At 32.5% G+C, this 18,267-nt stretch overlaps 1 protein-coding gene across 4 annotated transcripts in view; it reads left to right on the top strand.

Moving 5' to 3' along the window:
* Window positions 1-18,267, top strand: part of LOC107453185 (Calcium/calmodulin-dependent protein kinase II) — a 114,349-nt gene that overhangs the window by 43,388 nt on the left and 52,694 nt on the right. For all 4 annotated transcript variants that reach the window (XM_043046971.2, XM_043046970.2, XM_043046973.2 and 1 more), the window contains exon 3: window positions 817-876. In XM_043046971.2, the coding sequence (XP_042902905.1) occupies window positions 817-876 (60 nt within the window). The remainder of the gene's footprint in view (window positions 1-816; window positions 877-18,267) is intronic.

Raw genomic sequence — 18,267 nt, 5'->3', positions numbered from 1 at the left:
AAATTATTTGGTTAGTTATGCATGTGAAGTGTTTAATAAATATAATTTCTTAAAATATCAGAACACGAAAATATGTAATTTGAAATCTTTCACAAAATAAAATTATTTGGAAACTTTAAAATTTATTTACTACACTTAAAGATCAAAGATTCAGAGTATTCATTTATTCAAATGCTCACTATTGCAACAGGAAGAGCAACTTTTCAACTAACACACCTGTTTTCAATGAACGGATGAAAGAAATGGTAAAAAGCTGACACCTTACAGTTCCCCTGATGGTCAACTCAGAAAAGGGTTTAGATTAGCTTTTTATACTATTTCACCAAACAAGTGAAATTTTAACATACATTGCCAAAATGACAGAAAATTTTCTGAATTTTTTTTCTGGTCAACTTATGAGGTTTTTAGAATAGAATTTCATAATACTCCTAGACAAAATTGACTTATTTCAGTGGTCAACATACAAGATAGACATGTGGTCAAGTTACAGAGGTTTTGCTTCTTTATAATATATACGAAAAATTCCGTTCTTGATAATTGAGGTCAACTTATGTAGGTGCCCAACTTACAAGGGTGGTCAACTTGGCAGGTTTCACTGTAGTTTTTAAAAAAAATGTATTTGAACTAGAGTGGATGAATAAAAAGTATTTTATTAATGATTGAAAATTTGAACAAGATATAAGAAGAGTGTGAACTAATAGTAGGAATTGAAAAAAATATTTTTTTTATTGATTAATTTTATATAACTAATTGAAATTGATCAATAAATGTTACGAAATTGAATCAGTTATTTAAAACGTTTTCAATTTATTTTAGATTTTCAAAAATTGGAACGTGAAGCCAGGATTTGTAGAAAGCTCAACCATACAAATATAGGTAAGTTTTTGTTTATTGGTTATCGATTTGTCATTGCACAGAAATAAGTGGACGTTTCAGTGGAAGACGATGATTTGTGAGGAAAAAAAATATCACTGGTTTTTCTAAAAATGATATTCAAGATATTTATTATAGAATTTTTCATGTTTATTAAAACATTTTTTTAACGTGCTCTGCATAATTTTATTTTCGCTGTCTGATATGTTCAGGACATGAACATTCTCGTTTTACTATTAAATAGCTGCCAACTCTACTGGATTTTCCAGTACACTACTAGATTTTCCTGTACACTACTGGATTTTGCCAGTTTCTCCTGTTCTACTGGTTTAATTAAAATTCTCCTGGTTTTTGTACATTTTAGAAAATTCCCTAAAATTTAATAAGTTTCCTGAAAAAAATCCCTATTAAAATAGAATTTTTGTACCGATTATAGCTTGCTAGCTTATATACGAGGGTTGTAAATTAAATAGTGGCAACTAGACCTTGAAACTCACAGAAGGGTTGGCATGCGCAAATTGGATATGGAAGCGGTCAGGTGGCGCTGTTGTCGATGTGTAGAGTGCAAAAAACAGCCGATCTGCTTAGAAGGATAGTTGTTGCGTGGCGTTAAAGTGAGGAGTTTCATCTCCATCGCTCTAAAGCATGTTTTCAAAAGGCTTAATGACGAAAAAAGACAAGATGCTTCAACCTATCGTGCTACTGTCCTATACAGTAAAGCATTTGCACCACAGGCTTCAAATAACCCTCGTTAGCATTCTGTTGCATTTTTGCCACGGGCAACCTTGACTTTAAGCCACGACCACTGATCATCTTTTGAAAACATGCTTTAGAGCGATGGAAACAAAACTCCTCAATTTAATTCCACGCAACAACTACCCTTCTAAGCAGATCGACTGTTTTTTGCACTCTACACATCGACAACAGCGCCACCTCTCCGCTCCCATATCATATTTGCGCATGCTAGCCCTTCTGTGAGTTTCAAGATTAAGTTGCCACTATTTAATTTACAACCCTCGTATTTAAATACGTATTACCGATACACAATGAAGCGAACCTCATATATAGAAATCGTTTCAAAACTTTTTTTGGTCTAAAAAGATCAGTTTATTTATTTATTTTCAGAACTCTCTTTTTAAATTAATTAAAAAAAAAATCTTTTAACTACTTTTGATGAATTAAATGCTTTTTAGTATTCGAAATTATGAGGAAACATTAATGCATAACATTTTAAGTATGTTTAATGTGAAATCATAACTGGAAAATATTGTAATTTTTCTATTTTGATGACTATAAAAATTCCTAAGATTAACTATGTGTAAAATATTTAGAATGTGATGGAATAGTTATCCTGAAATTTATATTATTTCGTAAAATCTACTGGACTTTTTCTTATCCATGTTGGCAGCTATGCTATTAAATAATAAACAGAAATGTATAAATGTTTGTTAAATTTTTTTTTTTAAATTTAAAAAGATGGTTTGTAAAAATGTCATTCGTATTTTAAAACTAAATCTCTTAACTAATTGAATTCTTCAAATTTACACAAAATATCTCTTAACGTGTTCTATTAACTCTCCAATTTTATTCGATATGTTCAGCATAAACCTTATTGTTTTACAATTAAATCATCAATTCCTGTTGATTTGATACGACACTTTCCAATGTCCCATTGTGCAGTGTTAATGGAATTGCGACAAAATGTTCATTGGAATTAAAATGCATTTCTAGTTCCTCACCTAGTAATTGGATATTTACCATTTAATGTACTTAGTTGTTACATTCTTCTGTGAATTCGAAACATCATTTATTTAGGAATATTTGTTTCAATTTTTGCGTGTTACTTAAGTTTATCAGTACTTTAATTGTTAATTATTATTTTATCAAAATATTTGACATATTTAACTGTTAATTATTTTTTTTTATCGAAATATTCGATATACTTAATTGTTAATTATTTTTCTTTCGAAATATTTATCATAGATATGTTTTAAATCTTTTTATTTAAATTACAACCGATTTAATTTTTTACACATAGAGTGAATGAAACCAATCTTTAATGAAATGTAATGCTGTCATTTACGTTCTAGATTTTCACGAAATTTTCAACTGTACTTGTCCACAAATTTAGCTGAATTTCTTTGAAAAGACACAGCTTTGGTGATCGCGGGCTTTTTGTCATGAAACTTGAGAAAACGCTTAATAGAAAGAAGAAAAAATAGTCCGTGTAGAATTGCAATTTTGGTCACCAAATCAAAAAAATCAGGTGATCAAAGAATGACACAAAAATGCTTAAAATCTACAATCGAAACGCTTTGTACTTTTGTTTAACGCTCTGTTTTATTCCTGAACTACTATCAGCTCTCCTTTTTTTCCCTCTTAAGCAACATTTTATAACACAAATGGCTCACAATTCAAATCTTGGGAGACTTTTGGGACATCCTCTTAACCCCTCCAAACTTGTTCCAGTCAAAAGGACGGTGTGAAGTTTTGCCTTATGTTTCTCGTGCCCTTAACATTTCCAAGCTGAATTAGCCAAAAACATTGAAACAATATTTTTATTATGCCCAGAATCATGTTTATTTCTCAATCTATGCACCAGATTATTCGTAATGTGTTTAGACATAGTTTATTTTAAACGAGATATCAATACTCATCATTATTTCAAGATTAAAACTAAGCCAGAAATCAAAAATGAATACATATATTGTACAAACACTTAATTTCATATAATTTTCTTGAATCAAGAAATCGTCACTTTTATGACCGTTTTTTTCAAAAGCGGTGGTATTTAATGAGTTATAAACGTCGTTTAAAGCTACAAGCGCAAATTTTTATTTACTTTTAAGCAAAGTTGTACCGTAGCTGTAGGCGATCAAAATGGGCTACAGCAGAAGAACTCTCTACCTATGGCAGCACTTCGCCTGCTTTTACCATTAGCGTGTGGAGAGTCATAGAAGAGGGAAGTACGTCAGTTTCTGTATTGATTTTCATATAGATTAAAATCTTTAAAGTTGGGAAACTATATGGAACTGAAAACTACATTAAACATAGTTCTAAAAGAAAGCATCATGGAAATTAAAAAAAAAATATTTTTATTAATTAAAAATGAAAAATATTAAGAAAAGGAAAAAATATTGTAGTACATTCCTATACAACTTAGAAGGAGAGGGAAGGGATAAGGGCAAAATGCATGGAACCGGACTTCTCACCAGATGGCGTATTCGAGCATTGCGATCCCCTATTAGATAATGTCATTTATGTAAATCAAATATACAAATATACATATAATGTATTTTCAAATGATACAAAGTGTCACATATGTATCATTTGAAAAATAGTGATTCCGTACTCGAGTGTGTACCTAATGTACGTCATAGCTTGAGGTAGCAAACTCCACTTTTATTTGCATTTAAAAAAGAAAATTCTCTCAAACCACAATCTTTTTGTGGAATTTATTTTTTGATTTTACTTTGCTGCTTGCAAACCTCCTCGTCTCTTTTGTGTCAAGATTATTTTAACCTCGAAAATGTCTTAAGTATCGAAATAAAATTCGCATTCAGCCGGAATATTTCGCTGCATCAAATAAGATACATCAGAAGGGAAGAGGGGGGGGACTATAATCTTCCTCTTTTTAGTATTTCATTGGAAAACTTCAAGCCGAAACATACCCTTTAAGGGATTTCTAAAAACCTCGTGGGAAAACTGGGTATGTTTTCTGGATGTTTCTTTCTTATGAATGGCTCTATCGATTTGAAAAACAATTTTTTTTTTTAGCAAAGAACTGATGGCTTTCATTTTCAGTTTGTTATGTAAAATTCCAGAGTCTCCGTTAAATCTTTACTTTCTGAAAGTGAAATGTATAATGCTTTCTTAATAGTGAAATGTTTTCTTAATAGGGTCCATTTTTCTATTAATGTTATGTTAAAATATTTTTGAGATTGATTTGTAAACCTATTATCTAAAATTAATTAGATTTCTAAGATCGAATTTTTTGTATGCTGAGAAAGAGGGTGGAGCTCCAGCAAATGAACTTTGGTGCAACGCGTCTTGAAGAAATTTTCAACAGTGTACTTAGAGAGCATTGCTTGCTGAGTGGAGTAATCTCAGCATGCCTATGTACGAACTGTATGGATGGTATACCATGTATGAATCATCATGTAATATTAAAGTTCTGTGAAGGAGATACAGTAGGACCTCTATTTTACGAAGTTGCCGATAATAAGCTCGTTATATAGAAAATTCGTTAAATAGAAAACCACCTTTTGAAATACTTAAACAACACAAAACAGGCTTAAAAATGCATAAACACAAGGCATAACTAAAATTGCAATACATGCACCTTTATCTTGTGAACTAGTATCTACTATTCATTCTATAAATATTAACCATAAAAGAAATCTGCATGGAAAACAAGAATAGAGAAACATTATCCAGTGCTACATGCATTTTCATGCTCCATACACTATCATGCTACATATATTTTCAACTAAAAAAATAATAATAATTAATGTATAAAGTTATAGCTGCATTTATTGTAAAAGTAATTTTAAACATACATTACCACATGTGTTATTAAGCTTCATTCTTACTGATAAAATCCGTTGATCTGAGTTTTTCGTTTTAAATGTAAACAAAAAGGGAAAGGGATTTTACTGCTTTCTCTAAACTAACTTTTAGAGAAAGCAGTGGCTTCGAAAATTAGTTCAAGGTTATTTCCCCCATAAAATACGTTTGAAATGTTCAGAAATATTTTAGAAAATAAGGAAAGTGGATCTCTAAGAAAAGTTCGTTAAATAGAAAATGCACGTCGCTATTTGGAAGTTATTTTACGATGAAATTTCCAAAATGTTCTTGATTCCTCGAAAAAATTTGCTAAATAGAGAAATTCGTAAAATGAAAGTTCGTTAAATAGAAAGCAAAGGTACCTCAAGCCTTATCCTGAATATCAAAGAACAACTAGGACAACTTCAGCGTCTCCGGAAAAAATGCTTCTTGCAGTGGATTTCCGCCCATGTGAACCTGGAGTTCAATGAAATAGCTGATTCCTTGACTAAAAATGCCAGAGATCTCAATCAAAATTCAATCCCAACCACGCTGGCAGATGCAAATGCTTTTGCAAAGTCAAGACTATTCACCCCTTTAAAAATCAAAGCCCACGATCAAATAACTAATCTTGACATCGATAGGAAGACAGCCACTACTCTCATCAGACTAAGAACAAAACATCATAAAAACATGAAAATTTCTACAGATAAGACTAGAAAATATCAAAACTGTGGCAACTGTCTTAATGTGGAACTGACACCATATCATGTTTTTAACTGCCCTGCAGTCGCTGCAGGCCTTCACCTCTTAAACTACCCCACAGAAGAGGATTTGTATTCTTTTAATGCCATAGAAATAACAAAAACTATTCAAGCACACCATGAAATATGATTCAATAGAGGATACGACACCAACCAACCAACCAAACATTTAAAAGCAATTATACATTTTTAATAGTTTGTAACATATTTGTTAAATTGGTGTTGCCAGACATTTCACCAGTGGACATTTCACCATAAGATGGAAAATTTGAAATTCTTCAGTCTGAACTGGAGCTTGTATCCAAATGAAATTTAAACTGTGTAAACTAAAAAATTTTTTAATTCCGTGGTGAAAGCTTTTTGAAATGGTATTCAAATATATATTCAAATGAAATGAGAAGCAGCTGTCGGGATAAGCGGAAAAGGTTTTAAGTTTGGTTGTTTTTTTTTTAAATTATAGTAGTGAATTTCAAAATGTCCAAATTTCGCCGTTAAAGAGTATTAAGTATTTGCACAGTTTTTTGATCGCTTGAACCCAATCAACCCTATATGGAAAAAAAAAGCAATTAAATGGTTATAGTTTTGGAGAAAAAAGTTTCTCAAACTTCTGCATTCTTCACCATTATTGTACTTAAATAGTTAGTTTGAAAATAAAAAATTTAAAAAAATATTAGTAAATCAAAGGTTACTAAATTTTTAAAAATTACTAAATAATGAAAGTTAAAAAACTCCCATTACTTTTAAAAAAGCATTATGTCTTTACCTGTTTTCGTCTTTGTACTATTTCCAAGGAACATCAAGTTATAAATATACTTTTAATAAATTTTTTATTGCTAAAATACAATTTTGCGTTAACCTAATTCTAAATTTCAATTTATTAATTTTAAATATTGTAAATATAGTTCAAAATAAGCGTTTATTAAATATTTTAAGATATGTGTTAAGAACTAGAAAATTATCATGAGGGATTAAAACCCTTTATTTAAAAAAAAAAAATAATACATTACCACTTTTTTTTTATGTAATAAATGTTAACTAGTTTTTGAAATTGATATGATAAATCTCTTTTTTTTATCTTTTTTTTTTTAGTACGATCTTACTACAAAATTCCCTAATTTTCAATTGAGACGTATGAAATAGTGCTATCAAATTTCTCTTAAAATAGCCAATTTTTCAGTTAGGGATATTTTATTATGGTTATTATTTTAAAACACTATGTTTCTTTTTAGATTTTCAAATTAACGGCAAAGTTAAGCGTTTTTCTCTTTGCTTTAAATTCTTATTTTTTTTTCTTTCTTCCCTACAGGTTTTCATCCCTACTCTATACTGAATAATTAATTGCTTTTAGAAAGGGAAAAAATGCACACTTTTAATTCGATTCTTGAAAGCATTTTGCTCTTTTCTAAATTAAGTTCTTATTAATTGCTTTTAATCATCGCTGTTATTGATCGGATTATCCAGGGAATTTTTTTTTTATTTAATTAAGAAAAATAATCTGTAAATTGCTGATTTTCTGAAAGGAACCAAGTTTCAGACGTCGACTCTACTGCAGCTTACACAAATTTTGTATATGTCGAAATAACGACCGACATTTGAGATAGATTTCAGTTTCGACGTTTTCCAGTTTCGACGTTTAAAATTCCCCACGGTATTTTAGCAGGGTTGCCACTCCGCAGGGACAATAGGGGAAACCTGGAAAATACAGGGAATTTAAAAATCTCCTAAAATAACAAGGAAAATGAAGGGAATTTTGTTTCTTATTTTCGTTTTTTAAATAATGGTGACCACTCAAAGCGTAATCTATAGATATTTAAGTATCTCATAGATTACGTGTACATAGTTCATACGTAGAGTACTTGTACATACTTACCAGGGGTCTGTTTAGAAGAAATTTGGGTCCGTTAACGGACCCTTCACAAAATATCTTTTCATAAAAACGGACCCTTCACAAAATATTTTAACTTAAAAACGGACCCTTCACAAAATGATTTTTCTTTTAATCGGACCCTTCACAAATTTGTTTATCTTCATTATTATTTTGTTAATCGAATAAACCCTTTCCAGGGCAGAAAACAAGAANTTATGCTTACTATTAACAAACTCTAAGTCAGGAATGACTTGACATTCTTCAGTAATGTAATATGCCAAACAAAATGATGCTTGGAAATGTTGAAAATTTTGTTTAGTATCCTAATATTTTACTTCAAATAGTATGATTTGATATAATCATGTTGGGAAAATGCAAAAATCTGCTCTTAAATATCTTTTAACAACTTTTTTTTCTAATTTTATTGCCCAAAAATAAATTAATTTTAAATCCTAAGCAGTTAAACTCAAATTAAAATACAGTTTTATCAAAACTATGGGTTTTTGACAGTTTCTGGCGTTTTTGACAGAAGGGTTTTTGACATGACGGTAAAAACCATGGTATAAACCGGTAAAAACTGTCATGTGTCAAAAACTTGCCAACCCTGGTCGAAATAACGACCGACATTTGAGATAAATTTCAAAAATGTGCTACCAGTTTCGATGTTTAAAATTTCCCACGGTATTTTAACAGGGTTGCCACTCCCGCAGGTACAATAGGGGAAACCTGGAAAATACAGGAAATTTAAAAATCACCTAAAATAACAAGGAAAATGCAGGAAATTTTGTTTCTTATTTTCGTTTTTTAAATAATGGTGACCACTCAAAGCGTATTCTATAGGATATTTAAATATCTCATAGATTACGTGTACATAGTTCATACGTAGAGTACGTGTACATACTTACATAGATTACGGCCCCCGTGGCAGAACTGTCGCAGAACGTTACTGAGTTTTTGCAGAAAGATTTTAGTCCTATTCGCGTGATTTTGTCGTCGATCTTTATTTTGGAATTACTACATGGATTTTACGATTTTTAATTTATGTACAAATTTTAAATTATTATCGTTTAATTTATTTATGAATTTTAAATTTTGTAATGATTTACAAAATTAGAAAGGGGAAATAATTAGGGCATTTTTCCACCTACGAGAAAGTGCCTATAATGTTAGAATTTAAAAAAATATTACTTTTACAATAAGAATTTTTTTATACGTTTTTATTCTATACTTTTTTCTGTAAATACAACGTTTTTGTTACTTTAAATTAGTTACTTTAAATTAGTTATTGTTATAATTAAAAATATCTTAAGGAATAATATATTATTAATGCTAGGGAAAAAAGAAGGAAGCAGTAAGACCGAAAACATTCTGCCATAGGGGATTACGGTAGATTACGTACGTGATATTTCAGTTATACTAAACTATTTCTTTTACTATAGCTTACTTAAGTATGTTCAGCTGTTCCTTTTTTTTTTCTTCTAAGTTTTTCCAGCAATTAAAACTAATAACTGTAGTTAGCCCAATATAGCTCAAACAAGAGCGCAGTAATTGTTGTATTTCCACAGTAATTGTTGTGTTTCCTCTTAATATATTGTGCATAATATATATGTACAGGGAATTTTTTCTTCTTCCATATTTGAGTGGCAACCCTGAGTCTTTGAAGTTTCTCAAACTTCTGCGTAACGTTTTTTTGGTATTTGGTTCCTTTTATAAGACTGAACAAGGCTTTTACAATTTGAACACGTTTACCTGAAAACTATTTAAACATGCGTAAAATATGTTTCAAAAGTATTTAATCTCCCTACATTCTTCCGTAATTTTAGCAAATAATTGGACGCCAATGTTCCAAACGCATTAAGGGTAATCAACATCAACAACACCAGTGATGTTACCTTTCGATCTTCCATTAGGTAACTCAGTAATCCATAAACTTTAAGGAGGTAAGGAGCGTGTATACCTTACCTCTTGGGCGATATGCGCGCTGACTTTGCGCGAATAAAAATCCTTTATCGATTGTTCGAAGGAGAAATGGGGGTGGACAAATCTTTTTAAAAAAAACGGTTACGGTGAGCACTGGTAGAATGTTTTCGCGAATTGTTATTTTTTCACTTTATCAATATTCCAGCTTGATTATTTTAGAAAGTGCGGCGAGTCTGGAAGTTGAACCTTATATCCAATTAATTAGAGTTATGAGTGCATTAAACTTGTTAATTAATTTGGTTATCGGATTGTACTCCTGAGAAGACATAACAGATTAATTTGACGCTTGATTTGATCCGAAAAGTAATCGCTTTTTGGTTAGTGCTGTATTAAATATTTTAAGCCTGGATATTCTTCACCATCTAATGTTATTTGCAAGAATTTAAACGCTTGAATCCGTTGACCGTCTTTCTCCTAGAAGATTTTCCACTAAGTGGGGATCGTCGTATAATGCATATTCTGTTCCGCTTTGTATGTTTGCGAGGAACGTACATTAGCCATGCAACTGTTGTACTGTGCGTGTAAAATGGAACATTGCATTGCACTTAACCTTTCCTGAACATTAAATAATGGCAGAAAAATGTGATTTATATTTACCCATCATAGTAAAGTCAAATGCGATAAAAATCAAACTTAACTTCTACAAACTTAATTCTACTAACTTAATTCTACTACAAACTTAATAATAATCATCTCTTGACATTTTTGGTCATTGGACAAAATCTACTAGACTCGATTATGTATTTTCTATAAAAGTGTAAGAAAACATTTACTTGAATTCTCAACTTTCTTATAATTTTTTTATTGTAATTGAAAAAGAATCGAGTACTTAAATTGGTTCTCCCACACAGACTGTTCCATAGGGCTATTTCAAATATTACTCAAAAAAATTTTTTTTTTCGACTCTCCCCTTGTTTGAAATGTAAGCAAAACTCAAGCCCCATCCGCATGATTTTTGTTGTTGTAACAAAACTTAAACAGGGTGCTTAGCATTTTTAAAAAAATGCTTATGAGGTGCTTATTTTCGATTTTCGTTTTTTAAAAGCTCTTAAAGGTGCCTTTTTCATTGGGTGTTTTTAAAAAGTGCTTATTTTCCCCCTTTTCAAAATGAGATTTTTTCTTCACCATGTTGATTTCCGCTACTAATTATGCAAAAAAGCACAGTTTACATTGTTCTATTCACAATTAATTCAACCCAAATCTATTTCAGCGTATTGTCAGTTCATAGCGTATGAAAACGCCATTCGTTTTACATGATTCAAAATTTCATGATTTTTGACAATTGTCAAAAACAAATGTAAATTTTTTTTTTTTTTTTAAAGACATGACGGTTAAAACAAGATAAAACCGTCAATTATCAAAAACTTTAAAGCCCTGCCTTGTTGTGATATTTTTTTAAAGTGCTTAAAAATATTTTTTGAGTGTTTGAAAAGTGCTTATTTTTGGTTGTATAATTTGGCTACGCACCCTGTTAAAGATAAAAATTTAGTAAAAAAATTAAACGAAACTCATTTTTTTTCAATTCATTTGAGTGGTACTGCACTGTCTGGCCAAAAGTATCCGATAACCCGGTTTTTATGTTGGTGGAAGCAAAATTGTCTGGAGGTGATTTGGCCTTAATCCGTTAATTCCTGTGATTGGAAACATGAACTCTGAGATGTATTGTGGGCAATACTGCACTCCCAACTCTATGGCGATAAATCGGTCCATTTCTCTTCTAGCAGGATAACTGCTCCATTCACACATCGTGGCCTGCACAGACGTGGTTTGACTAAATGGATGTTCAAAAACTGGACTGGACTTCTCAGATTCCCGATTTAAAACCCATAGAACACCTTTGGGACGAATTAGAGCGCAGATTACGTAGCCAGCCAAATCGACCCTCCTCACTGCAATCACTCACTTCAGATGTGATGGAAGCCTGGAAGTCGATTCCTATGGCCACGTATCAAAAACAGGTGGACACAAAAACACGTCTTCCCAGACGTGTGCAGGTTGTCATCTACACCCTTGTGCAAATTAATTGAAACAAACTTTTTTTTTCGTGTTTTTGAAAGAAGATGTTTTGGGGTTGTTTCGGTTACAATGGGGTTGGACCTTTGCAGCCTATTGACGGTATGATGCGTTCTGAGCAGTACATTACAATGTAAAAACTTANTTTGGTCATGAAACAAAATCTACTAGACTCGATTATGTATTTTCTATAAAAGTGTAAGAAAACATTTACTTGAATTCTCAACTTTCTTATAATTTTTTTATTGTAATTAAAAAAGAATCGAGTACTTAAATTGGTCCTCCCACACAGACTGTTCCGTAGGGCTATTTCAAATACTACTCAAACATTTTTTTTTTCGACTCTCCCCTTGTTTGAAATGTAAGCAAAACTCAAGCCCCATCCGCATGGTTTTTGTTGTTGTAACAAAACTTAAACAGGGTGCTTAGCATTTTTAAAAAAATGCTTATGAGGTGCTTATTTTCGATTTTCGTTTTTTAAAAGCTCTTAAAGGTGCCTTTTTCATTGGGTGTTTTTAAAAAGTGCTTAATTTCCCCCTTTTCAAAATGAGATTTTTTTCTTTACCATGTTGATTTTCGCTACGAATTATGCAAAAAGACACAGTTCACATTGTTCTATTCAACGTTTTCACAATTAATTCAACCCAAATCTATTTCGGCGTATTGTCAGTTCATAGCGAATGAAAACGCCATTCGTTTTACATAATTCAAAATTTCATGATTTTTGACACTTGTCAAAAACAATTCTAAAAGTTTTTTTTTTTAGACATGGCGGTTAAAACAAGATAAAACCGTCAATTGTCAAAAACTTTAAAGCCCTGCCTTGCTATGATATTTTTTTAAAATGCTTAAAAATATTTTTGAGTGTTTGAAAAGTGCTTATTTTTTGTTGTATAATTTGGCTACGCTCCCTGTTAAAGATAAAAATTTAGTAAAAAAATTAAACGAAACTCATTTTTTTCAATTCATTCGAGTGGTACTGCACTATCCGGCCAAAAGTATCCAAACACCCGGTTTTTATGTTGGTGGAAGCATAATGGTCTGGAGGTGTTTCTCGTGGTTTGGCCTTAATCCGTTAATTCCTGTGGTTGGAAACATGAACTCTGAGATGTATTGTGGACAATACTGCACTCCCAACTCTATGGCAATATTTCGGTCCGTTTCTCTTCTAGTGTGGACTGGACTTCTCAGATTCCCGATTTAAAACCCATAGAACACCTTTGGGACGAATTAGAGCGCAGATTACGTAGCCAGCCAAATCGACCCTCCTCACTGCAATCACTCACTTCAGATGTGATGGAAGCCTGGAAGTCGATTCCTATGGCCACGTATCAAAAACGGGTGGACACAAAAACACGTCTTCCCAAGACGTGTGCAGGTTGTCATCTATGCAAAAAGGGGACCAACATAATAGCGTATTAAACCATTAAATATGTGTATTAGGACGCTCTTAGTTCATAACACTGGGTGTCCTCATACTTTTTGCCAGATAGGGCATATTCTTCACGAATCCGTTTTGTCGTCAAACACCACTCTTCAAGGAATTCTTTTTTTTTTTTTTTTTACATTTTTGTATTTTAAGAAAGATGTGAAAATGAGAGGATTCTGATGTAAGCATTTTTTTTTACTTTCTGCCGTTGTCAGCAAAAATAAATAAACCGCTCACTCGTTTGGTGCTTATAGTTTGTTTAAAGTAAGAACTCCCCAAGTCATTCGTCTGGACCCGTGTCGGTGACTATGGTAACGAGGTATAACTATTTCAAGTAGGGAAGTTGGATCTTTATTTAGGACTGGATTTGGCGAGAGAAAGGGAATCATTTTTCTAGGTTAGCCCTAGAGTGAAGAGAAGCTACCCTCCTATAAATGTGCTATTCTTGTTTCCATAGCAGCAGACGGCTCCAGATTTTGTTGCGGGGGGAGTTCTGGCCATAGACGTACAATACGTGAACGGCCTAAATGAAAGAGAGAGACGAACTTTTCTTTGTTATAGATTGGGACATAAAAATAATTAGCTTTACTTTAATTTGTGGTAAGTTTTTTAGTAAGTTAAGATTTTTAACTTGTGGTTAATTAGCGATGGTTTTAAGTACACTATCATCGAAGGAAAAGTGGGAATCAAAAGTTAAAAGAATAAAATTGAATGCTACCGTATTTATTTTGAAATTTTTGTTTGAGTGCAGAAGGCAAAGATTACTAAATGATGAAAGTTAGAAATCCTCATTATTTTTAAAAGCATTATGTGGATACCAGTTTTCTTTTTTTCTTTCTAATTCTAAGAAACATTTATTTGCAAATTTAATTCCTTGATTTCACCAAAAAAAAGTTTATATATTTTCTTATCAGAAAGTTATTTTTTATCACTCAAATACAAATGTGTTAATATAATTCCAAATTTTAATTTAATAATTTTGAATATGTTTGAAATTCTAGTTTAAAATAGACGTTTATGTTTATTAAAAAAAATTTTCGTGATAAAAAAAACTTTTCTTCATATAAAGAACCTGTAAATAATTCTAGGGAATTAAAGCCTTTTAATTGAAAAAAAAATACATAACCGCTTCTGGAATTTTTTTTTAAATGGTAAGTGTTAACTTGTGTTTGAAAATGTAATAAATTTCAATTTTGTTTTTTAAATATAATCTCCCTACAAAATTCCCTAATTTTTATTGAGACGCATGAAATAGTGCTATTAAATTTCCATTAAAATAAGTAGTTTTTCAATTAGGGAGAATGAATATTTCATTATGGTTATTATCTAAAATTCCTAAGTGTCTTTTTGGATTTTCAAATTAACGACGTAAGTTGTAGGTTTTCTCCCTTTTTTCTTTGATTTTCTCTCTTTTTTTTTTCATTCTTTCTTTCACGTTTTCATCCATATTCTATACCGAATAACTAATTGCTTCTAAAAAGGGAAAAAATGGGGGGGGGGAATGCTCCCATTTACACTTTTAATCTGATTCTTGCGAGCATGCTGCTCTTTTCTAAATCACTTATTAACCGATTTATCATTGCTGTTATTGATCGGCAATTCCCGAAGAATTTTTTTTTTTAAATTACTATTATTTCAACATGAAATATTCAATAGTGTATCGAACTTACAAGAATGTTTTTAAAACTTTTTGTGGCGTAATTTATTAACCCATACAGGATCTACACAGCTTTTAATTACATCGTACTTTCAGATTGTGCAAAAAGAATTGACAGATTGAATTTTTTTCCCCCTTTTCATTTGTTGAAGGCTGAATCCTCAAACAATAGTTGCATTGAAAAGATAAAAGAAATTCGACAAAAAATGTATAAATGTTTTGTAGTTAGTTTAAAATAAACTAAAAGAAATACAAAACATTTAAATGCTAGTCAAACATTTACTAAAAGGAGTACAGCAAAATATATATATGTTGGGTATTTAGATTCTTCGACCGGGGTCCCGCAGTGGACTGATCATTAAGACACGGTTCCCAGCAGATCACCGAAGTCAAGCATCACTGGCTGCGGTCAGTGTGCGAGTGGGTGACCCACTTGGATCAGTCTGCGTATGGACCGAGGGTGTGCGGTATTGGTCCTCGTTAAACTGTGCTACCGTAAAGTGCTCGACTTCACGCGCAGGTCGTCGGGCTACCGAAGCGGGGGTGCCATCCCCTCTGCAGAGGATCAAAATTGTGATGGCATGTCTTCGGATCATCCTCAGGAATGTTTCCCAGACTGTCGCCAATAGCCCATTGTGCAGCTCTAGTGCGACGTAAATGAACTACAACAACAACAAATCTTCGACCGGGATAGCCAGGTTGGCAGGGCGCCGGACTCACGATTGTGAGAACGGGAGTTCGAATCCACCCGGCCCTGTAGTATATGGTGACTGGTGTTAGTTAAATCTGTCGGCGACAGCGATGGCTCAGGGGATAGAGCATTCGCCTTCCAATGAGGTGAACCGGGTTCGAATCTCAGCGATGGCTGGTTTATATGAATTCCGTATCCGGCTCGTACCGACCGCAGTGCTGACTTAAAATATCCTCATCCCCTAAGACAGATCATGGGTTAGAGTCCCTTTGTAGTCAGGCTAACCATGGGAAGTTTTTTTCCCTCTATGTAACGTAAATCCTGGTTAGTTCTATGAAAAAAGTCTAGTTTGCCCCAATACTTGATCCTAGAGTTCCCATGTCTTCTGGTTAGTGTTCAAAATTGCAAGGTTACGGAGTTGAACACTGGTAGTTCTAAATCCAAAATTAAATCGGCTGTTCAACGACGGTTATGAAATAAAATAAAATTTGATGCTGTTTATTTCATGCAGTCGATAATATCTACCCTTTAGTATGTTTATCCTTTAAAATATTCCTTTCTTCTTTGAGACGATTCATTCTCGCCAAATATTTTGCAGCCAATAGGCGTTTTTCTGCCATAATACACAAATTTCCTGTAAGTGTTCTGACTTTAGTCTTATCATGTAATGACCAGCGGTGATTATTATTTAAGTGAGTTGATTATCTTGTCCCCCAATTCCACGCCCAACAGTTTGCTTGTCCGATCAATATTCGATTCTGAATGACCACCGCCTATAATGGTCAAGGAACTTTCGTGGAAACTAATTAGAACATTTCTATGAAACATAAATGTGGCCACCTCCCCATCCTCTCTAATGACACTTTAGTTCTCTTTACCGTGAAGCGTTAATACTTTAACGAAAGTAATTATTAAATAATTGTTGTTTTGAATAATTTAAAAATGTTTTGTTATTTGTATTCGTTTTTTTTTTACAAATTTTTCTGAATGCTTCCTACAATAAAGAGCTCGCATTCCAATGAGGTGACCCGGGTTCGAATTCTAGCGATTACTGGTCTATATGAATTCGCACCCAGCTCAAACAGACCATAGTGCTGACGAAAAATATCTACATTGGTACACGTACTCATTGGCACTTGCCATCAGGCTAACGGTTGGAGGTTTTTATGGTTTTCCTTTGATAATAACGCAAATGCGGTTAGTTCTATAAAAAAAATCGGGGCAAATTTTCCCCCTTACTTGATCCCGGGGTCCCCTTGTTTCCTGGGCTGGGTTTGAAATTACTAGGCTAAGGAGTTGAACATTGCTGGTCGTAAACTCAAAATGGGTCTGCTTTTCAACGACGTTTTAAATTTAATTATTTTTGTGCAATAATCTTAAAAGGATGAACTATAGAAAAATGCGATAAATGTTTTGAAAATTTAGCTTTATTTATTCCACCTTTAATTCATATGATTTTAGAAAGAAACTATTTTCGAGTTATGGATTCCATTCCATCAGCAATCGAAATCGTCTGATTTTCATTTTTTCTCGGAACAGCTCTTATCGATAAATAATTTTTGAAATATATATATTTTCATTCAACACCCACTGTTACGAACAAATTGGGTGGAGTCGGATTAGTCTTTTGAATCAACAAAACTGTTAAGATGACAGAACTTGTGTGGTTCTAAAAGCCATACGTTTTTATTCGCCCCACCCTCTCTGTACTGAAAAGAAATATCAGTGTGATGTAAAACGAATTCTGACTACTTTTCTAATCATTCTAAAAATAAAAATTCTATTCCTCTAAGAGCTATTTGTTTCGATTAAAGAAAGCTTTTTCCTTCCTTCTTATAGTAGTGTTGCATTTAATGCTTATTTTTTTGCTTCATTCCTTATGCATTAGGAATGTTTTATTATCGTAGAGCTTTTATCTTAATGTTTTTCATTATATATATATATATATATATATATACAGGGTGCGTAGCGTTTGTAAAAAGTACTTACAGGTGCTTTCTTGGGGATTTCGTTTTTAAAAGCCTTTAAAGGTGCATTTTTCAGCTGGCGTTTTTAAAAGGTGCTTTTTTTTCCCGAATAATTTTTTTCCCCTTCAGTGATATCTGGTGGATCCCATGCATTTCACGAAAAATGGGGTGTTTGCTGCGTAATCATTCACGCGGACTTCATGTCGTAGTCGTACCCACGTTATGACTTGCACATGCACGCACACTTGAAACCGAAACCCGAGTGCTCCAATTCGGATGGAGAATATCAGATCCTTATGAAATGTTTTTCTTTTTAATTTATTTATTGTTTATTTTATTTTACTTCTAACACTTTTTTGACTTAGGGGGTACGGGTACTTTTGTTCTGAGTTCAGGGTCAAGTTGAATTCACTCGATGATGTGGGAAAGTACTGATTGTTTCGATTTACGTCTGTTTCTTTTTGGGTTTTTTTTAACGCTA

The sequence above is a fragment of the Parasteatoda tepidariorum genome, chromosome 3, assembly GCF_043381705.1.
Source record: "Parasteatoda tepidariorum isolate YZ-2023 chromosome 3, CAS_Ptep_4.0, whole genome shotgun sequence".
In the NCBI taxonomy this organism is placed as follows: domain Eukaryota; kingdom Metazoa; phylum Arthropoda; class Arachnida; order Araneae; family Theridiidae; genus Parasteatoda; species Parasteatoda tepidariorum.
The sequence above is the reverse complement of the archived record's forward strand: the minus strand, read 5'-3'. Positions and strand labels throughout refer to the sequence as shown.